Source organism: Talaromyces rugulosus, chromosome III (assembly GCF_013368755.1).
Source record: "Talaromyces rugulosus chromosome III, complete sequence".
NCBI classification, from domain to species: domain Eukaryota; kingdom Fungi; phylum Ascomycota; class Eurotiomycetes; order Eurotiales; family Trichocomaceae; genus Talaromyces; species Talaromyces rugulosus.
The window spans coordinates 1,091,149-1,110,029 of record NC_049563.1 but is presented as its reverse complement, the minus strand read 5'-3'; the positions used below and the strand labels follow the sequence as shown (position 1 = coordinate 1,110,029).

Below are 18,881 nucleotides of genomic sequence, written 5' to 3'. Positions count from 1 at the left end.
CATTTATCGGTTTTTAATAGGCCTTGTCTTGTCTTCAGACCTCATTTTATCTACTGCACTCTTCATTCACAAACATCAAACCCATCATTATCAGCGTCTCGACGCATCTCAAACATGTCTCAAGAAGAAATCCACGACACTGCTAAACCTGGATTGCGAGTCGCTCTAGAAGGCTGCGTAAGCAAAACCCCAAAATTTCAAATTCAAGAACAATACAGCTAACCAAGATCAAGGGCCATGGGAAATTGCATGACATATATGCCAAAGTTGCCGAAACTGCCGCCTCCAAAGGATGGGATAGCGTGGACTTGCTCATCATTGGTGGCGATTTCCAGGTACGCCTCAGTTATTCTTTCATCGAGTTCTATCTCAAATCTATTCATCGATTCATTTACTAACTTCCCTAGTCGGTTCGGAATGCAAATGACTTGACTGGAATGTCAGTGCCTATCAAGTACCGAGAAATCGGAGACTTCCACGAGTATTACAGTGGCAAGCGTGTTGCACCATATCTCACCTTGTTCATCGGCGGAAATCACGAAGCTAGCAACTACCTGCGAGAGCTCTACTATGGCGGTTGGGTAGCTCCCAACATCTACTACGTGGGCGCCGCCAACGTGCTTCGATTTGGGCCATTACGTATTGCTGGACTTTCCGGGATTTGGAAAGGCTACGACTATAGAAAGCCACATTTTGAACGTCTCCCGTATAACTCCGACGATGTGAAATCCATCTATCACGTTCGAGAAATCGACGCACGAAAGCTCTTGCAGGTTCGAACACAGGTCGATGTAGGCCTTTCGCATGACTGGCCACGAGAAGTGGAGAAGTTTGGAGACTACAATCGCCTTTTCAGAATCAAGCGCGGTTTTCGAGAGGATTCAGAGTCCGGCAAACTGGGAAACTTCGCTGCCAAAAAGATACTGGATAGACTGCGCCCACGCTACTGGTTCTCAGCTCATCTGCATGTCAGGTATTCCGCAACTATCCCACATGGTGAATACGTCTACCAAACAAATGGCCAATCAACGGGGACTACAAACAAACGTCTTCAGACATCATCCCCACATGGCCTTGACGGAGCGATCGTTTCTATTCCATCTGACGTGGCAAACGGGACCAATGACAAAGACCACAAAATAGGAGGAGTGCCTCTAGCAAAAAAGAAGAGTCCTCCTGCACCTTTTTTGACGCAAATCAAGGGATTCGTACCCCCAAAAAGCACGGCAGAAGCCCATTTAGCCTGGGGCCAATTCTCAAAGGTTGCAGCTGAGCAAGATGCCTTGGATGCAAAGAAATTCCTTGAGAACGCACCTCGTCCGGGAGAGACCTATTCACTGGATGCGGATTTCTCTCAAACATGGAGAAAGATTAAACCTGGCGATCTAGACAGAAAAGTTACCAATGTCCAAAAGGCCGAGGAAACGAAGAGTGCTGTCAAGAACGCCGATGAAATCGATCTTGACCTCGATGACGATAATTCGAGTGCCAACACCCCCGAGACTGAAGCCGAGAAGGGTAAAGCTGCTATCAAAAACACGGACGAGATTGACCTCGATGACGAAAATTCGAGTGCCAACACCCCCGAGACTGAAGCCGAGAAGGGCAAAGCTGCTATCAAAAACACGGACGAGGTTGACCTCGATCTTGATAGCGGCTCAGAAGGCGGTGCAAACATAGAGGTTAAAAAAAACATAGTCCATATCCAAAATAACACCGACCAAGCTGAGCCTAGCCGTGACGAAAATGAGGTATCTGGTGACCTGCGAGAGCAGCTCCCTGAAGGGTTCAAGCGCCAGCGTCAACAATCAGCTTCGTACGGCCCTCTGCCCGACGAAATCTCGAATAAAACCACTGAGTTTTTAGCATTGGGCAAGTGCAAAAGCGAGTTTGCGTGCAGTGAGTACCTCGAGCTTTTTGAAATAGCCCCAGCCTCGGAAGAAGGTGATGCGCAGGGTCCGTATACTCTTCAATACGACAAGGAGTGGCTTGCAATTACTCGTGTCTTTGCAGATTCGCTGGCGCTCGGCGACCCTGGTTTCCAAATCTCCCCTGACCTGGGCGATGAGGTTTACAAGCCTAAGATCCTCGCCGAAGAGGCTTGGGTACAAGAAAACATCGTGGACAAGGGTAGAATGGAGGTGCCACAAAATTTCGAGATCACAGCCCCGGTTTACGATCCAGCAGTCTCAATCAACACCACAGACATGCCACCAGAGTACAACAACAACCAAACGGCAGCATTCTGTGAGCTTGTTGGCATTGAGAACAAGTTTCACCTGACTCCTGAGGAACAAGAACGGCGTCGTGCCCTCGTGCCTCGAGCTGCGCGGAATTTCCATGGGAACAACCGCTACCGTATTCCCCGTCACGGACGCCACAACCAATCTGGTCGAGGTGGTGGTAAACGACGCGGAGGTTATAACGGCGGCTCTCCTCGTCAGTTCTCTTAACAACTCTTCTATGTCATGATTGCCAATGCGATCAAACACCCAAGTCATACCAGAGACTTCTTAATAAGGTGTGCACCCTTTTTTCATGAATCTTTTTCGCAAGCTTTCACTTCACTTCAGAACTGTGTATTTAACATGTTTTTTTTTACCTTTAAAATGTACACCGAGCAGCCAAAAAAACAGGTAATATTATAAATGTTTCAATTTTCTTCCATTTTCCAGAACATATTAACCCCCTAGACTCACTCCCAACCGTCCTTTCCCTTCGTAGTTCTACAGCCGTAAAAGTCAAGACTACAATGTACCCTTTGAACGAGTAGAAAACGCTGGAGTAACTTTCAAGTACCATTTGGTCTAGACTTTTAATTTTCAGAGATTCTACCAACATCCTATTCAATCTCCTCAATTCGTGGTCTGTTCTGAGAATCCCGCCCAGCCAGAGGATCCAGATACAAGCCCGCAATGCGATCTCCCAATTCAAGCCTAGGTTCGTCAGACGACGAGCCATCAAACACCGACTGCGCCCTGATGCCCCATAGCAGAGACTTTTCCATCCATGTCTCCAGATTCTCAACCAGAGTGCGAACGTGACCACGAACAATACTATCGGTCTCGCGGCTTTCGACAAAAGACAACGACTGTAAGATTTTCGGAATGCTGCCGATACTCGCCGGACGGCGAGATTGATCACCAATGCTTTCGGAGCCTTCTGATGTCAGTGAGAACCCGAAGCCTATTCGCTTCGAACCACTTTCGCGCTCCGAGTCCATGACTTTTACAATATCAAGCAAGACAATCGCACTAGCGCGACGGAGGATTGCGCTTTCAGGGCCAGGCTCTAGTGTCAAGGTAGACAAAGCAAGATCAACGGCGGAAGATGCAAGCGAGAGACCTAGGCCGGCTAGGTTTGTCTGAATGGCGCTTGCGAGAATGGACATTGCCGATGCTCGTACACGAATGTCCTCTGGTTCCGTGTCTGATGGAGAGCCAGCAGCCCAGGCAGCCAGGATGTTGGCTGATAAGGCTGCTTGCTCTGGCGTTTCAGCATCCGAATCATCATCTTCATAAAATGGCTCAGGCTCAGGCTCAGGCTCAGGCTCTGGATTGGACAAAGCAGGAGAAGTGACGCTCCATCCGGCCGGCAACTTGATGGAATTTTCTTGTGCCTTGCGCTCCTTTGCCTTTTTGGCCTCTTCCATCTGCTTCTTTCGAGCTTGATGTGTTTGGGGTTTGTGTCCACGCCGGCCTGCGACGCCAATCATCCCATCTCCAATGATTTGTGCAGTCTCGCCTGTTAAAGCTTCGCCAAGATCTTCCACTGTGCTGAGCAACGATTCGCCGACCCGTAGTCGTTGATCGAGTGTTCTCTCTTCATTCCTATCAGCATATCGTTCCACGAGAGTTTTCACGACTGTGCGAGGATGGCCTGATGCAAGCATTCCCACGAGCTTGATGGCGTTCAAGTAAACAAAACTCTCGTTGGCAGAAGCCTCCTGGTCTTGTTCTGTAATGAGCGAGAGTAGGAGAGTTAGAGTGGATGGTATATCGAGGATGGGGGAAGATTTAGTGATTAGTTTCGATAATAGTGAGAGTCCTTCGGCCTGTACAGGAGGTACAGATGACGAGATACTCTGCAAAGCCTGGCGGTGCCTTTCAAAATCTGTGAGATGTGAGGATATCGACGACTTGGACTCTGCAGTTTCCTGAGGGGAAGCGATCTGAATTTCCAAAAGCATAGCGACTGTATGACCACCTTGATGGAGAGACGCAGGAAGACCAGGTAATAAGCGCTCAAGCTGTGTCTTGATGTTTTCGAGAGTTGGGAGAATTGTTGGTGACATTGAAAATTCCGGAGAAGCCAAGATGGTCGATAGCAAGCTAAAGGTAGCGGAAAGGACCTCTATGGAGTTCTTTTGATCATCTTCTAACCCTGGTTCATTTGAATCTGGTCTTGCTATGTGGGATAGTGACTCCAACGATGCTTTTCCACTTTGGCGTCTGATGCGGCTCCGTTCCGTCTCATCCATGGCCACCAATTCACTTTGTATTAACTGCTGTGCAAGCTCTAGGACTCGTAGCGGATTCCTCGATAGAGTGTCTCTGAACTCGTCAAGAAGCCGTTCGGCTATTTTGGTGCTAACAAGCTTTGCGATTATAGTGCTTGTTTGAGTGTTTGATTCTGATAGTGAAAGGGTGAGGGGTTGTTCCGAGGGCTCGAGCAGCCATTTCTGGCTAACATACAGGAATATGTCTCCTGTTCGATCTTCACTCTGGGGATCACTGCTTAGTAGTTTTATAAAGTTTTGTGTGCGAATATCCAATTTATCCATCAACTGAATCAGATTAAAGTCCGATTCAGACCGTGCGATGAGCGAGACACCGTGGTCTTGGTGATTCTTAAATGTCCAATTTATACCTCCGTCCCAGAGAAGATTGTCAACCAGCTTTTGAAAAGGCCCAAAGCCAGGCGATAGACTGAAATAAGTTTGCAACAGTGCCCAAGCCTTTTCATACCAGGTCGTATTGTCCTGGGCTTGAGCATGGCATGCTAAGCCCCAGAGAGGAAGCAGTATGGGCTGAACTAGTCTTTTCACAAGTCCAGGATTTGGATGTTGTAGGGTAATTGTGCATAGTCTTTCCAGGGCTAGAAGCAGTGTTACGTCCTCAACTAGTACACCTGGTGATGGATGCTTAAAACTTGCGTTTGCCGTGTCCTGGGCCGTGGGACTGAATGATCTAAGCCATTTCCTGGCACCATCGTCGATAGTAGCTATTATAGCCTTGAACAAAGGCTCAATAAAAATCGAATGACCTATGGTACCAGGCGCACCGTATGCCCTCTTACCAAGAATTCCACTTCCAATCACGTACGCCGCAGTGCGCTTCAGATCGGCGTCTTCACAATCGACCAAGGTTAGGAGTTTTGGCGCGATATTCTGGAAGTAAGCTGTTGCTTCCATGCCTTGTGGGACAGCTGAAAGTAGTTTTGAGATTTGCATGATTGCTTGAACGGTGATCGGCGGTCCTTCGGACGACTGTTCTGAAACACCTTCTCCTAGAGCAGGGGCGAATTGGGAAGCAAGAAACCATATCGTGTGTATGACTCCATCTTCTCGTAGAGGAATCTGCGATATGCGAGCTGATATAACCGATTTAAACCACGACGCAGCTTCCGGTCGCAGGAAGCTTGATAATGTTGGCAGTATAGCCGATGTAGGCGATCTGTAAGCTGTTTTAGCAATCGCGCATTAGGTGCTGGGAAACGTAGTCATTACTGGGCAATTATTCTTTCGAATTTTTCTTGAAAGTCTTTCTTCTCTTCTTCAGACGCAACACGAGCGTTGAAAGCTAATTCTGCGGTGCCACTAATGATATCGCTCAAGATACGCCCTTGAACGATCATTTGTATCCCCTCGCGATCATCCAACACAATGCTGATGAGTGTTGATAAAATTCGCCGTAAAATAGCTTCATTTTGTAGATTGTGTTCTGCAGCTTCCGGCACTTGTTTTGTAATAACACCAGCAGGTAGGGTTGTGAGTACCCTTTTCTCTAATGGTATTCCAACACCAGTAGACAGGGAAGGGTAGACGCCCTCTATGGAAATTAGATCCAAAAGTGTATTCAGGGCTCGGCGTCTCCTAGCATCCTCGCGAGCATCTTCTGGAGCCTGCAAAATGAGGCTCTCAGAATTTACTGGGGAGGCGTAGGCCTCATGAATGTCCTGCAGACATTGGAGCGCCTGCTCTATAACCGATAGGCGAATTTGGGCTTCATCCCTTGTTGAGGATGTGGACGAATCTCGACTTAGAATCTCAACAAGAGACTTTCCACGTTCTTTGTGAAGTTCATCTTTCAGAAAAGTCAGCGCCACGCCAGTGTCTACAAGGAATTTTAATTTACGTGCCTCGATCTAAAACAGGATGTAAGAAACTGTTGGCCGCATCGATTGCCGTCTGAAGCTGTATGTGCTCATGCATGTCGATCAGCTTGCATGACGAATGCAATCAAGGCATACCAAATTGCTCTTTAATATAGAAAAGCGGCGAATGCCATTTTGCTTTGTGGCGCTGAAGACCGAAGGTCATTCCAGAAATCGCATGGTGTTTTAGTAAGCAAAATTAGCACGTGATCACGCGTTGCCCGGTCACGTCGCGCGCGCATCGTTCACCCAACGATTGCGCCGACTCTTTCTTGCCTTCTTACCAACCCTCAGGTAACCTGCAGACCTTCGCGAAGTGGCGTTCTCGCAGCCGGTATCATTCAACTTTTCCCCCCTGGTCAACTGAGTACCCTTTGTCGATACGGTCGTTTATCGGGTCCGAGTTACCACGCTTATGGCCGTCTTTCGGTCACTGGTTCTGTCGTTTCACCCTCGTCTTCCACCACTCTCTTTGCCAGAAATGGCATTTTGTACAGACTCGTTCTCCATATAGTTTCCCGATCTTTATCTCATGCTTTCAATGCCCCTTGACGCCACCCTGGTCTCCATTACGCTTGTTGTCAGATATGCGAGCCAGGACTTCAAGGTGGGTAGAGATTGGAACTTAACCCTAAGAACTTAGTCGGTCTCTAGTTTCGCGGTCTTGTTTATCGAGCTTTCGACTAGCCAATTCGGAACCTCACGGTTAGAATGAGTCAAAGAAACTCGGCACCCCGTCCAGAAAAAATCAAAGAAGGTTGTTACCATACGTTTTCAAGTCCCCAAAAGGGGCACGTGTCGGTCTCCCGATGCTGGATATAAACTGGATCATGATGGAATGTGTGTTTATGCGAAACTGTTGAGAGTAACCGGGAGAGGGTTGGTGGGACACGTCGGGCCATCTCCTTTTTGGGTCGGTCTTTGGAAGGTGGACGAAGTGCTGGCAAGATGGCGATGAGCACAACAGTCTCTTGATATGCCTACCGACAGTAGGGATTATCTTCTGGGTGACCGGATCCACTCGTCGGAATCAGGAACTGTTCTTTCTCAAGCCCAACTTGTGTGAGACCATTTCTTGTAGCGAGGTTCGGGTATCTCAAGGAAGTCCTAGCTCCACTTGCTTTGCTTAATGCTCTGCTTTTTGGCCTGTTGTCTGTTCCGGTCGCACATTGCTTGCCTTCAATACACTTCTACCATTCTGAACGTGTTCTATAACCCGGAATATTGGAAATTCTGCCCCTTCTCTCCAACCTGGCCTCTCAACACAGACATTTGACGATGTCAGCTCGCTAATCACCCCCTAATCACGGCGCAAGCCATTGATTGAGCTTCACCTGAAGATTCTGATCCGCCGCGTTAACCGTCTCTTCGCAAGTCAAGCTTACGAATCGATTGACGGGCGCCGACACCCATGTGGTTTGGGCTCACCCCCTTCCCATAATTTTCTCAATTGGCGGTTTTTTCTGGATGTCCTTTGTTCGCCTAATCTCATGCCCTCCAGTCGCCTTCGGCTTTTGGAGAGGAAACAAAGACTAGTCTCTGAGAATGCTGTATTACACACAAGAGAGTAATATTTCCCGTCCGTCGGGGTCTGGAAGATCGAGGGTGTTCAGCCATGCCGATATTTGATGACCATTTGCAAAACACGGAAGATGAACGGTCGAGGCAAGGGGTACAACTGGGGTTGAGAGTTTGAATAGAAACCGCCGGCAGGATATAAGCTCGCAAGGTCTTCTTGTGGGTTCTTGTGGAGTTCGTTCTCTGACCACTTTCATTTTTTAGCTCGTGTGAACTCCTTTTCTTCGCATACCAAGAGTACGGATTTCTATCATTCTATTGGCGCCAACTTATTTTGGATATTTCGGGTTGCTCTTTGGGACCGAAGACGCAATTCTTTGCTCTTAGGGGCCGCTCCATGTGGTGCCTGATCAATCATTAGCTCTCATTTTTCGTGTCTGTGATACCCGTTCGGACCTGAACACATTGCTAGAATGGGGCCTCTCTCGAGTGAGGATCAAAGCCTAGGCTTGGCTAGACTGGCAGTTGTTCTCGTTTGTTCATCGCTGGGCGTTTAGTGAAAAGGTTGGTTGACAGCCAAATAGCATGTTCAGTGAAAAGAATTGGTCGTTTTCCCTAGACCGAGAGCAGCTCTGTCAATCATCCAAAAGGTAGCTCATGGAGGGTCGAATTCTGACCTTGGGACTGCGAGACAAGAGAACAAGAGCAAGATAAGATGACTGTGGTAGAGAACCGCCGTCCTTCTCTTGGGGGGGGCGGCCATGCTATTTTTTATAAGTGTCCCCGTCAACTGCTTGTCGATGAAGTATACTAACTACCGTTCTAGATTAACGTCTAGGCGAAGGGGTGTTTTTGCATCGAAAAGTAGCTAAGAAGGCGATGGGGTTTGTTGATCTGGTTATTGTCGTGTATTGGTTGAGTTCGTGTGTAGAGAGAAATATGGAAAATGGCTCCTTCCCAACGTGTACTTGCTTGGCTGTTCCTTCCTTCTCTTCCCACCTTGCGGTGGTTGTTTCAACATTTCAACACTGACCTCTTCTTCTTCTGTATTCTATCCTGATCACCCATCGACTACAAAAACGCCTCACTTAGACTCTTGTCACTTGTATCCCCATTTTTGTAGCATTCATCATCAGCTCTCCAAACATGTCTGCTCTTCGCGTGCTATCCTTGTTCCCCGTTTTCCTTACTGCCGCCGTGTCCGTGCCATTCCTACCGTACCATACTGGTCGGATCCCTCTCGTAGGTTCCGAGAAAGGGTCTTCTTCCAACAGGGTCTCAATTGATGGAAGTGTTGCTGAGAACAGTCACAATGGTCATACGGTTACTCACAGGGTCCGCATTGGTGAACGCTGCGGTCCTGATGCAGGCTATTGTGACGAGGGCCTCTGCTGCTCGCCTGCTGGTGAATAACTTCGATCAAACAAGATTCACCCAGTGCTATTTACTGATTGTCTCGCAGGCTACTGTGGTACTACCACTGCTCACTGCTTCGCTCCGGATTGCCAGTTGGACTACGGATTCTGCGATGCCCACAAAACACCCGAAGGTCTTCCGACGGCCGATATTCCTCGCCCTTGGATTGGGTCTGTTCCATACGGCCAAGGAATCTATTCCTGCGAGGCTCCATATACCTTTGCAATGACTTTTGATGATGGTCCCAACATTTATACTAGCGACCTCCTTGATGTTCTCGATAACTTCACTGCCAAGGCCACGTTCTTCATCACTGGTATCAACTCTGGAAAGGGCCAGATTGACGACTTCACCACTCCCTGGGGCTCTCTGATCCAGCGCATTCACAAAAGTGGCCATCAAATTGCCAGTCATACTTGGTCACATCAAGACTTGAACAAAATCACACCTAGTCAACGTCGAGATCAATTACTCAAGAATGAAGCCGCACTTCGCAACATTATCGGTGGTATTCCTACATACATGCGGCCTCCTTACTCAGATTGCAACGTCGAATGTATGGAAGACATGGCCGATCTGGGCTACCATATCACATATTTCAACATTGACACAAATGATTACAACAACGACGACCCAGAGACGATTCAGAAGTCAAAGGATATCGTCGACAAAGCCTTGGCGAAAGGAGAAGAGACACCAGGTCATCCGTTCATGGCTATTGGGCATGATATTCACGCCCAAACGGTGTATAACCTGACTGCCCACATTTTGCGCCGAGTCAATGATGCCGGCTATCGAGCCGTTACCGTCGGCGAATGCTTGAATGACTCGCGTGAAAACTGGTATCGCTGGGATTATCGAACCGAATGAGCTTGTCACCATCCGGATCTCTGTAGCCTTGCCGCTGCTCTTCCCGTTTTCAACGGTTCAAGAAAAAACCTCTTTTGATATTCATTGGCTCGTTCTTTATGTGTAAACATCCCGTTTCGTCGACAATGATGTTATCAGTATTTTATGTTAGTGGTAGTAAGGATTAGTCTCTTCAGTTTTAGGTCAATACTATTAGCTCGATGAACTCAACATCTGCTCAAGTTCTCCTTATATTATACTAGATCAAAGGGTATACATATGATCAACACGTAAGGTTGTTGAAATCGTGGCTCATAAATAGCTAGAACAGGCAAACATTATGTTCTGCTAAACGGCATTACTTTCTGACTATTTTTAACAACGGCGCGATTCGTGCTCGTCGGCTCAGCCCTACACGGTAAGGTACCTTGCCTGTGTTTAGAATAGGACTCGGTTTTGCTGGTGCTTGTTTTATTGTAGCAGGATTCTCTCCATCAGCCTTTGCTGCGGTAGATTCACTTTTCGTCGGTGTCTCGGCGGTAGGGACGGTGGCTTCCATTCCTTTTTGTGGACGCTTGGTTTCACTGATCTCATTCGGGTTTGAGTCGCCTGTCTGGTCACCATTGGGGTTATGTTCGTCTTTTGTCGACAGATGGGCCGTGTTTGAGATGTCCTGAAGGACAGTCGAAGACTCGGCGTAAGCCGCGGGAGGTCCTTCAGCTGTTGATTTCTTCTTGCGGCCACGTTTTTTAGGCTCTGCCTTGGTATCATTCGTAGTAGATTTCTCATCCCCGGTTGCCTTCTTTGTGGGAAGTTCTTCTTTCGAAATAGAGGTAGCGGCAGTTTCATCAACAGCCGTTGGCTTGGACTCTGTGCTTTCCAGGTCAATCACTAGCGAATTATCGATCCATCGCATATCACGATCGTCGTTTGGTAGGCTGGTTGTGTTTGGTAAATCAGAAGTTGTCTTGCTGCGCTTCACTTTCTTCTTCTTCGGCTTGTCGGGTTTCGAGATAGGTTTTTGTCCGCGTACATCGTCTGTCTGGTGTTTCATCATTTCATCCATCGCAAGTTCATCAGGTGAAGTGTCGCGGTCCTGTTTCTTGGGTCTACCGAGTTTCTTTTTGTTTGGTTGGTTGACTGGAGCAATTATGCCATCGGAAACGAACTCAACTTGGTCTTCAGTCTTGTCGGCAAGTGCTTGTTTCTTTGGCCGTCCTCTTTTCTTTTTGGATCCCAACACCTCATTGTCCGTCTCGAATGCAGGGCCTTGGTCACATGTTATTTCACCTTTGGATTCATTGATTGTCGTTGGTAGAGGCTCATTTTTTGCTCGGTCTTCGTCATATAGAACATCCTCCGAGAGTGGCACCGTAGGCGGGGGTGTTTCAAATCTTTCAGGGATCAATTCTTCACTACCTGCTTGTTGTGCCTGGCGAGGAAGATCAATGGAAGTCCGAAGCTCTGTAGCCGCTTGTGACGGGCTGTGGGGGTCAATGGATGCAAAAAAATCGTACGATACGCCTACCCCTGACGTGCCACCGCTCAAATTTTCCTGCAGTGTATCCTGAGTAAAAGATATCTTTCGCCGTTTCGAAGGGTGTTCATGTTCGTCTGTCGCTTCAACGTGTCCCAATTGCTGCGATTCAGGCCGTCGCATGTCGGCTGTCAATGGGAGCGTATCAGGTACAACGAAGCTGGAATTCGCCGGATAAACGAAAATATCGCCCGGGCGCTGATCGTAATATTCGCGATTGGGTTGGGGTGCTTTGGGAGGGTCAATTGACAGAACTTGATGGATGGTTTCATTCCTTACCTCCAGCAGGCGCGGCATCTGCGGTGGAAACCCTTCTTTCATCTTCATAATCTCCAGCTATAATTGACGACTCAGATCTCAGATACTTGTCAAAACCGACCTGAGGAAGATTGGACTCTGGAATGGAGGTCGGTATCAGCTCTGCTCCGTGCTCGGCGGGACGCGCGCGTTCGTTGGATGTGGAAGGCGCATCATATAGCAGCGATGGATCTTGGAGGGGGTCGATTGATGTTGCGACGTCAGAGCAATCGTCGCCGATTTCGTCGTCGTCAGAGTCCTGGATGACCCGTTGAGAAGACATGGTTGGTTGGTGTTTTCCAGGATGAAGTTTGTCCTTGTGTTCGTCGGACGCGGGAGAAAGCCGTTATCGCGACTTCCCCAAGCGCAATCAAAACTTAAACACGACAACACGGCACGTGCCCACGTGACGATAGCTACGAGTTACGAGTTGAGACAAAAAAAAATTTACTGGCTCTTCAAAGCGTATGGTGAAGTAATGCACCGGGAATCAATTGTTGATTTACTTGCCACAATGTTGTCGTACATGCCTCACTCCGGTCCTGTACTAATTCCCCACGGCACTAAACAGGGTTGAGGCGAACAGTTTCCGATTGGTGTCCTGAATCTATGAATCAGAATCAGGATCTTATTCCACTTTTATTCCAGAACATTGAAATTGTCAATACGGCTGATGTCGTGAGCTGTCATTTCATTTCTTGACTTCAAGCAGAACAAGAAGTTGTCTTACGTTCTTTCATCCATTGCGTAAGGGGTGGTTATCTCCATATGCTTTCTTAAGCATCTGTACTATACCCTTCACGATAGCGGTCCCTCTGACTCTTCGTATTTACTTGCGCTAATCGGGATAACATGGTTCTTTGATACTCTTTCCTGTACTCTAAAAAAGTCCGAAATCTATTATGGCTCTTCTGCGTTCTGCCATAACCAATTTGCTCAACCATTGTTCCAACATATTCGGCTACGTCCCCTAGTATTTCATGCAGGAAGCTCTGCCACTTCTATGTGCCCTGGAAGTTCTGCCACTACTTTGTCTCCATGAAGTTCTGCCGCTGCTTTGTCTCCATCAAGTTCTACCACTGCTCTGTCCCCACGAAGTTCTGCCACTGCTTTATTCCCTTGAAGTTCTACCATCTTTCTAGGAAACTCTTTTGCCTTTCCAGAAAGTCCTCTCGCCTCCCCTATACTGTTGACAGATAATTTTGGTTCGGAAATAAGTTTTATGCTGCCGTGATATGACTTTGTCGACACCTTACCGAGGCATTTAAAGAAAGCATTAACATGAAGATACCATTGGTTACTGACGTTCCATGTCATAAATGTCGGAGAACACGAAGCTGGGATTTCGAACTCCACCTGGCACTCCCTGTTTTGATAACTTTTCCCGTCATCCATAGGATTGAAAACATGGTTCACCTGACAAGAGATTTCGCCAACGTGACGGCCAGGGAACTCGTTTATATGTTCATGCAGCCTCATGACAGGACGCGAGCAGCGTAAGGCGATAGCATCCTTAAGGCACACTTCAACTCGTTGCAGAGTGATAGGCGGAAGGGTAAAACCATTGGGGTTTTTATGTGAACTTGACACGCTGCCCAAACGCAGTGAAAACGTTATGCTGCTGCCCACCGTAGCAACTCTCGGAAAAGTGATTTGTGTTGCCATGGTCAAGGATGGATTCTTACCAAAGGCTTGTTCGATTTTCTTCATGATTGCTAGTTTTGGCTTCTCTTTGCTTTTAAATTGCAGTCCCTTTTCCGGCAACATTAATGTAAACGTTGAATTATCAGTAGTCTGGTTGTTCCGGGATAGTTCCCCCCAGTCCTTCACTGAAATACGAGATGTAGTGATATCCAAAGTCTCCTCGTCAGAACAAAAAACCTCTGTCTTTTCACCGCTCTCCCCCATTTTTGATATAACCGCCGTGAGTGTGTAGTGGATATGTCCCGACCCACACAATTCCCCGTTGTTTACTAAAAGACTCCTAGACACGGCTATTGATGGTGGTAATTCGTGTTCGGATTGTGTGTTAAAGAACGGTGAATTAGACCATGAGTGCGTCCAATAGCCGAGCCTCTTTTTGAGATCAGGTAGGCCTGAAAGATCTTTCTGAACCCGGTGGGGGATCGCGATAGAGAAATGGATTTCCCCATCGGACTCGGCGGGATGCAGTTTCTCGATGTGGTATATCAATGGTACTCGGTCCTTGTGGGTGTAATAGACCTTTCTCGGAAATTGCAGCGTTGATTTGCAACGGCCAGCGAGTATGAGCTCAATCCAGCTGCCATTGATCCGATGTTGGTTCCAGTTATGAATCGTACCCGTGATTGTGTCACCCGCGGCGTAGATTTTGTCTTGATCATGGAGGGATAGCCCGAGAGGTGCTACTTGTTGCTCATTCGTGGGCCAAGACATGATGGTGGAAAAATCATGGTATGCATGCTGGATTGGTATCGAAGCAGCCTAGTTAAGTTCTCACATTTTTATGGGGCTAAGCTTGCGGTTGGGGCCAATTTAACCCCAATCGCTTGCTCTCTCTGCCACCCCAACCTGTTTTTGGAGTAGCTCTGACAGAAAGCGACTAACTGCACTGTACAGTGGATCCTTGGTTAGTGTCGACATATAAATGAACTAGTAAACCCTTACAATTAGGATTGACCCTTTTTGTCGTAGCGGTATTCAGTTCGACAGTTAGTTAACTACTTACTACGTACATACTACACTACTGCGCAGTAATTCTGTCTTGTAGAATAATTACACGCCAAAATTAGAGGACCTTATTATGCAAGCATCTCCTCGATTGTTCTGGGTAGTAAATAATTGGTCTGGTGTTTCCAGCGTTTTTAAAAGTATACGTAGTAAAGGATTTTTCTTTGTTCGTTCAAATGCTATCACGTTTGCTGCGTGCATGTAGTAGTCAACATCCTGGCAACCGCCGGTCAGGTGAGGCTTCACGGTTGTGCTACTATTAAATACAGAGGTAGTTATTTTGTGTTTGACATGAGTTGGTATTGAAAGTTCTCTCCAGTTGGTTATCTCTCGAAGAATGCAATAGTCATCAATTTGATCGTTTAAAAACGTCCAGTTCCTTCGTTACATCCTTTTTTTCGCAAACCATCTGCGGTTGAAGGTGGAAAAATGGGCAACGATCGAGATATCACATGGGACGTCGAGGAGCACATTGAGATGAGGGTTATACGAGATAAGTCCATTGTCGGGCGCGATAATGCCGACTTCATGCGCCTTGGTAAGAAGCAGGTTCTCAAGGTATGGCTTGTCGACACTAGGAGTTGAGCTCTCGCAACAAAAATCTCATGCTTGCTTATTTTGATCAATCTTGGCTCATCAGTCGCGGTTAATGATGTGATCTCGCTAATAATTGACGGGGTGTACACCTCGTATTTTATTGGGAACAGCCTTTTGTTATGGCGTCGTCTGACAGGCCACATCAAACCCCATAGCCAGAACTCTCAATTAACGGGCCAGTCAACGTCGCTAATGCCGAATTTCTGACCTGGGGTCCTTGGAAGATTCCGGAGCCATTTGGTACTATCATCAATGCCTGTGGGTGGTAATTTTGTTATCTTTCAGTTACTGGCCCATTACTGACAATCCGAAGCCGTCAACGAGGAATTTTAGTTCTCTAATGGTTGGAGCGGCGGGGATCTTTTCGATTTTATATTACATTACTTGGGCACGGCGGGTGTATAGTGGTCCAGTCATTGAGATTGAGTATTAAACAATGTATCCATTTCGCTTTTATTGTGAAAGTAGATAGCCTAAAACGAGGGGAATACAGAAATACAAAATATTTCGCTTCAATGAAAGCTTTATCCAAATAATATCTCGCGATGCAATGTATATAAAGGCGACTAGGTCCAAAGCCAAGTGAACTAATGTAAAACAGACAGTTGGAGCTAAAGAACTGCTGCAACTTTAATGCGTAGTTTCTTTTTTTTTGGGACAATATTGTATTGATGAACAGAATATATGGCTAATTTACAAGGGGCAGTGGATAACCGGTCGACATTTATACACATGGCAACATTTTCCCAAAGGGGCAAATTCACAGGTCCATGTCATTTTACGTTAATAATTTTTTTTATCCTAGTAGTGCTTCCTCTGACATATAGCTGTTTATTCCAAAGTAAGCCTTCTATAACCAAGTACCATGGTAGCAGTGCCGTACATGTGGAATCCCCTCATTTGTACATGCTGTGTAACCAACCACAACGCATGGGCATTTCTACCACCTAGTTGATAGCCTGTGTTCTAGACAATCTGGGATTTGGAGATAAAAGTAAAATGTACCCACATATGACATATCTCGTCTCTTACACGTGTTCCAGTCAGAAAGAAAGCATGTCATCATCCAGACAATTGATCCCGCATACACTTCTTGTGGCGCTGCAAACTACTCATCTCTAGCGGCTTTCGTGGTGATGCTATATTCTTTTTGATTGGTTGCTAGCGTCATATCCTGGTTTACAAGGCAGCCATTCAGACAGGCTGATAAAAAAATGCATCGCTTTGCAGGTTTTCCAGACAAGGCTGGCGAAGAGAAGGCTGGCGAAGAGAAGGCTGGCGAAGACAAGGCTGGCGAAAAATTGAGGTGACCAGTGAACCCCGCACGTTCATAAAAGACGTGAGCCGGCTAATCAATCTATCATCATCCATTCCTCTCTCAGATGAACGTCAAATGAAACTTAGTCCAAGACAAAAGTATCTAGTCTTTTTCTCATTCACTAGGGTATCTTTCTCATGGTTATATTTTTATTTTTCTCCCAGTCAGGCTTACTATTATTCAGAAATTAAAAATTGATGATCGAAGAATGGGCAAGAAAGAAAAGAACCAGGCTCATGAAGAGAGAGACCAGCGCAACAGAAAAAGACGGGCTAAACAACATGCTTCGACATCCTCTGAAGACCACGACACCGAACCAAGCAACTCATCTCACTCGGTCCGGGCCAACGGTGTGGCCAAGGATGGTCCTCCGGCGGATCAAGGGCGAAGCATCCGTTTAGATGATATCAGTATAACCAAACTTCTGTCTCTCGAGGAAACATTCCAGAGTTTATCTGAAGTTTCAGGGGTATTCAAATACATAAAACACGGTGCTGCCAAAGCCGGTGATGTATTTCGGCCTGAGATCGAACTCAGAGCCGAAAATGAAAGATTACAGCAAATGATGAATCAAATTACGAATGCCGTGGAAACACAACAGGTACAGGATCTACGACAAAGATGCCATGAATTGGAAGAGGAAAGAGTGAACTTGGGTGAAATTCAGCAGGAAGCCGAGCGAGAACTACAGAGACTCGTCGAGGAGAGAGAAACCATTCTTGTTGAAAGAAGGAATATGGAACATGAGTTCAAAAAAAGAATTGAAACTGCAAGGATTCGTTTTGATCAGAAGTTAACGGAAGAAAAGAAAAGCCTCGAAGCTAATCTAGCTTCGATCAAACAATCGGAAAAAGAAACCAAAGATCTCAATGTACAGTTAAAGGTACAAGGTGAACTCGCCGAACAGAAAGTCCAGGATATTCAATACGGTAATGAGATATTGATGGCTGAAAATAGACGGCTACAATCGGACCTAGGCAAGGAAAGATCAAGGTTCTCTATCCAGAGCAAGGGTATCGATTATTAGTAAGTTGTGCGATCTACTTCTCAATATATGTGATTCTCACATTGGCCACAGTCGAACAAACTTCACGAAATTGCATCAAAAGCTGGAAGACTTGGTTTATGATTTCGTTACTGGCCCCATGAATGGTGACCAAATAGTGAGTGAGGGGTTAATTCCACTTGAATATAGAGATTATTCACTGACATACTTGTCTCAGCGAGCTGTAGAAGCCACCGGTCTTGAACAACAAGAATTCTTCAAGTTTGTTCCAACAAGGGATTCTGATGTGGCTCAATATCTATGGAGACAAGGCACGCAAGCCTTCATTGCGTCACTGATCTGTAAACATATCTGGCAGTCTTTCCCTTGTGATCACGTGAGAGAATTTACAGATACAAGTAAAGTGGAAATTGCTTTTGACACGATGTCTCGAAAATATGCACAAATCGACGTCGAGAAAGAAGGGATTTGGCGAAATATGACCTATGAGATCTTGGACAGTTTCCGCGTACAATTGTCAAAGAAGGAGCGGCCGCACAAAGATCTAGTGTCCAGCACCGTTAAAGCGCTGGGTCCTATTATCCATTCTTCGAAAGAAGAAGATTTTGCTATCAAGTTGACGGAGGTTGTCAGCGAAGCGTCAGGCTTATGGGCCGCCGTGAAAACAGACACTACCAGAATCTACATATCGGCCAACCCGCCCAACGAAAATAAGGGCGGACCGAAATGGAAAGTGGCATCTTTGAAAGGCATTGAGACACTGACGTGTTCCGAGACTATTAACATTCCAGATGCTCACTCCCTCTGTTTGTTCCCCTCTATCACTGCAACTGGGGCCTCCGGAAAAGATGAAGTTATTTTCCCCGGACAGACTCTCTTTGCTGATTGTGTAGCGTTCGCTCTGGGGTATCATGAACAACAAGAATCGGCTAGGGAGCTCAAACAAAGAGAATGGGAGTTACGATATAATCATCGCAAACACAGCCTAAGTCAACCAGCCTCCTCTATTCAGGGTCTGCCGCAGAATCTGGCCCCAGCCCTGTCCTGAACAATATCAGTCCGCCCAATGGATAGCTTTTCGGGTCGTTAGTTTAATGAAATGTTATTGAGCTTTGTTGCGTGATGATTTTCAAATGTTGGATATATAGTTCATAAGGCCATATGTTATGGGAATTGGCCCGAGAAAGATATGTCATAATTTTATGTATCTTGCCGCTAAATTTTAATTGATTTGATCTCAGCTAGTCTCTGTTGGGTAT

At 46.6% G+C, this 18,881-nt stretch overlaps 6 protein-coding genes across 6 annotated transcripts; 3 read left to right on the top strand and 3 right to left on the bottom strand.

The window, feature by feature from the left end:
• Positions 1-114: 114 nt before the first annotated feature.
• On the top strand, positions 115-2,453 carry TRUGW13939_05233 (uncharacterized protein; the record flags this gene model as incomplete). Its single annotated transcript, XM_035488397.1, has 3 exons — positions 115-177; positions 234-335; positions 408-2,453. The coding sequence occupies 3 exons, from the start codon at positions 115-117 to the stop codon at positions 2,451-2,453; spliced, it is 2,211 nt and encodes a 736-aa protein (XP_035344290.1).
• Positions 2,454-2,842: 389 nt separating this feature from the next.
• On the bottom strand, positions 2,843-6,541 carry TRUGW13939_05232 (uncharacterized protein; the record flags this gene model as incomplete). The annotated part of the gene is made up of 3 exons (XM_035488396.1): positions 2,843-5,675; positions 5,729-6,305; positions 6,472-6,541. The coding sequence occupies 3 exons, from the start codon at positions 6,539-6,541 to the stop codon at positions 2,843-2,845; spliced, it is 3,480 nt and encodes a 1,159-aa protein (XP_035344289.1).
• Positions 6,542-9,039: 2,498 nt separating this feature from the next.
• TRUGW13939_05231 (uncharacterized protein) lies at positions 9,040-10,179 on the top strand (the record flags this gene model as incomplete). Its single annotated transcript, XM_035488395.1, has 2 exons — positions 9,040-9,298; positions 9,356-10,179. The coding sequence occupies 2 exons, from the start codon at positions 9,040-9,042 to the stop codon at positions 10,177-10,179; spliced, it is 1,083 nt and encodes a 360-aa protein (XP_035344288.1).
• Positions 10,180-10,516: 337 nt separating this feature from the next.
• Positions 10,517-12,275, bottom strand: TRUGW13939_05230 (uncharacterized protein; the record flags this gene model as incomplete). The annotated part of the gene is made up of 2 exons (XM_035488394.1): positions 10,517-11,925; positions 11,975-12,275. The coding sequence occupies 2 exons, from the start codon at positions 12,273-12,275 to the stop codon at positions 10,517-10,519; spliced, it is 1,710 nt and encodes a 569-aa protein (XP_035344287.1).
• Positions 12,276-12,970: 695 nt separating this feature from the next.
• Positions 12,971-14,407, bottom strand: TRUGW13939_05229 (uncharacterized protein; the record flags this gene model as incomplete). The annotated part of the gene is made up of 1 exon (XM_035488393.1): positions 12,971-14,407. The coding sequence occupies one exon, from the start codon at positions 14,405-14,407 to the stop codon at positions 12,971-12,973; it is 1,437 nt and encodes a 478-aa protein (XP_035344286.1).
• Positions 14,408-16,824: 2,417 nt separating this feature from the next.
• On the top strand, positions 16,825-18,670 carry TRUGW13939_05228 (uncharacterized protein; the record flags this gene model as incomplete). The annotated part of the gene is made up of 3 exons (XM_035488392.1): positions 16,825-17,642; positions 17,695-17,779; positions 17,840-18,670. The coding sequence occupies 3 exons, from the start codon at positions 16,825-16,827 to the stop codon at positions 18,668-18,670; spliced, it is 1,734 nt and encodes a 577-aa protein (XP_035344285.1).
• Between the last annotated feature and the right edge of the window lie 211 nt (positions 18,671-18,881).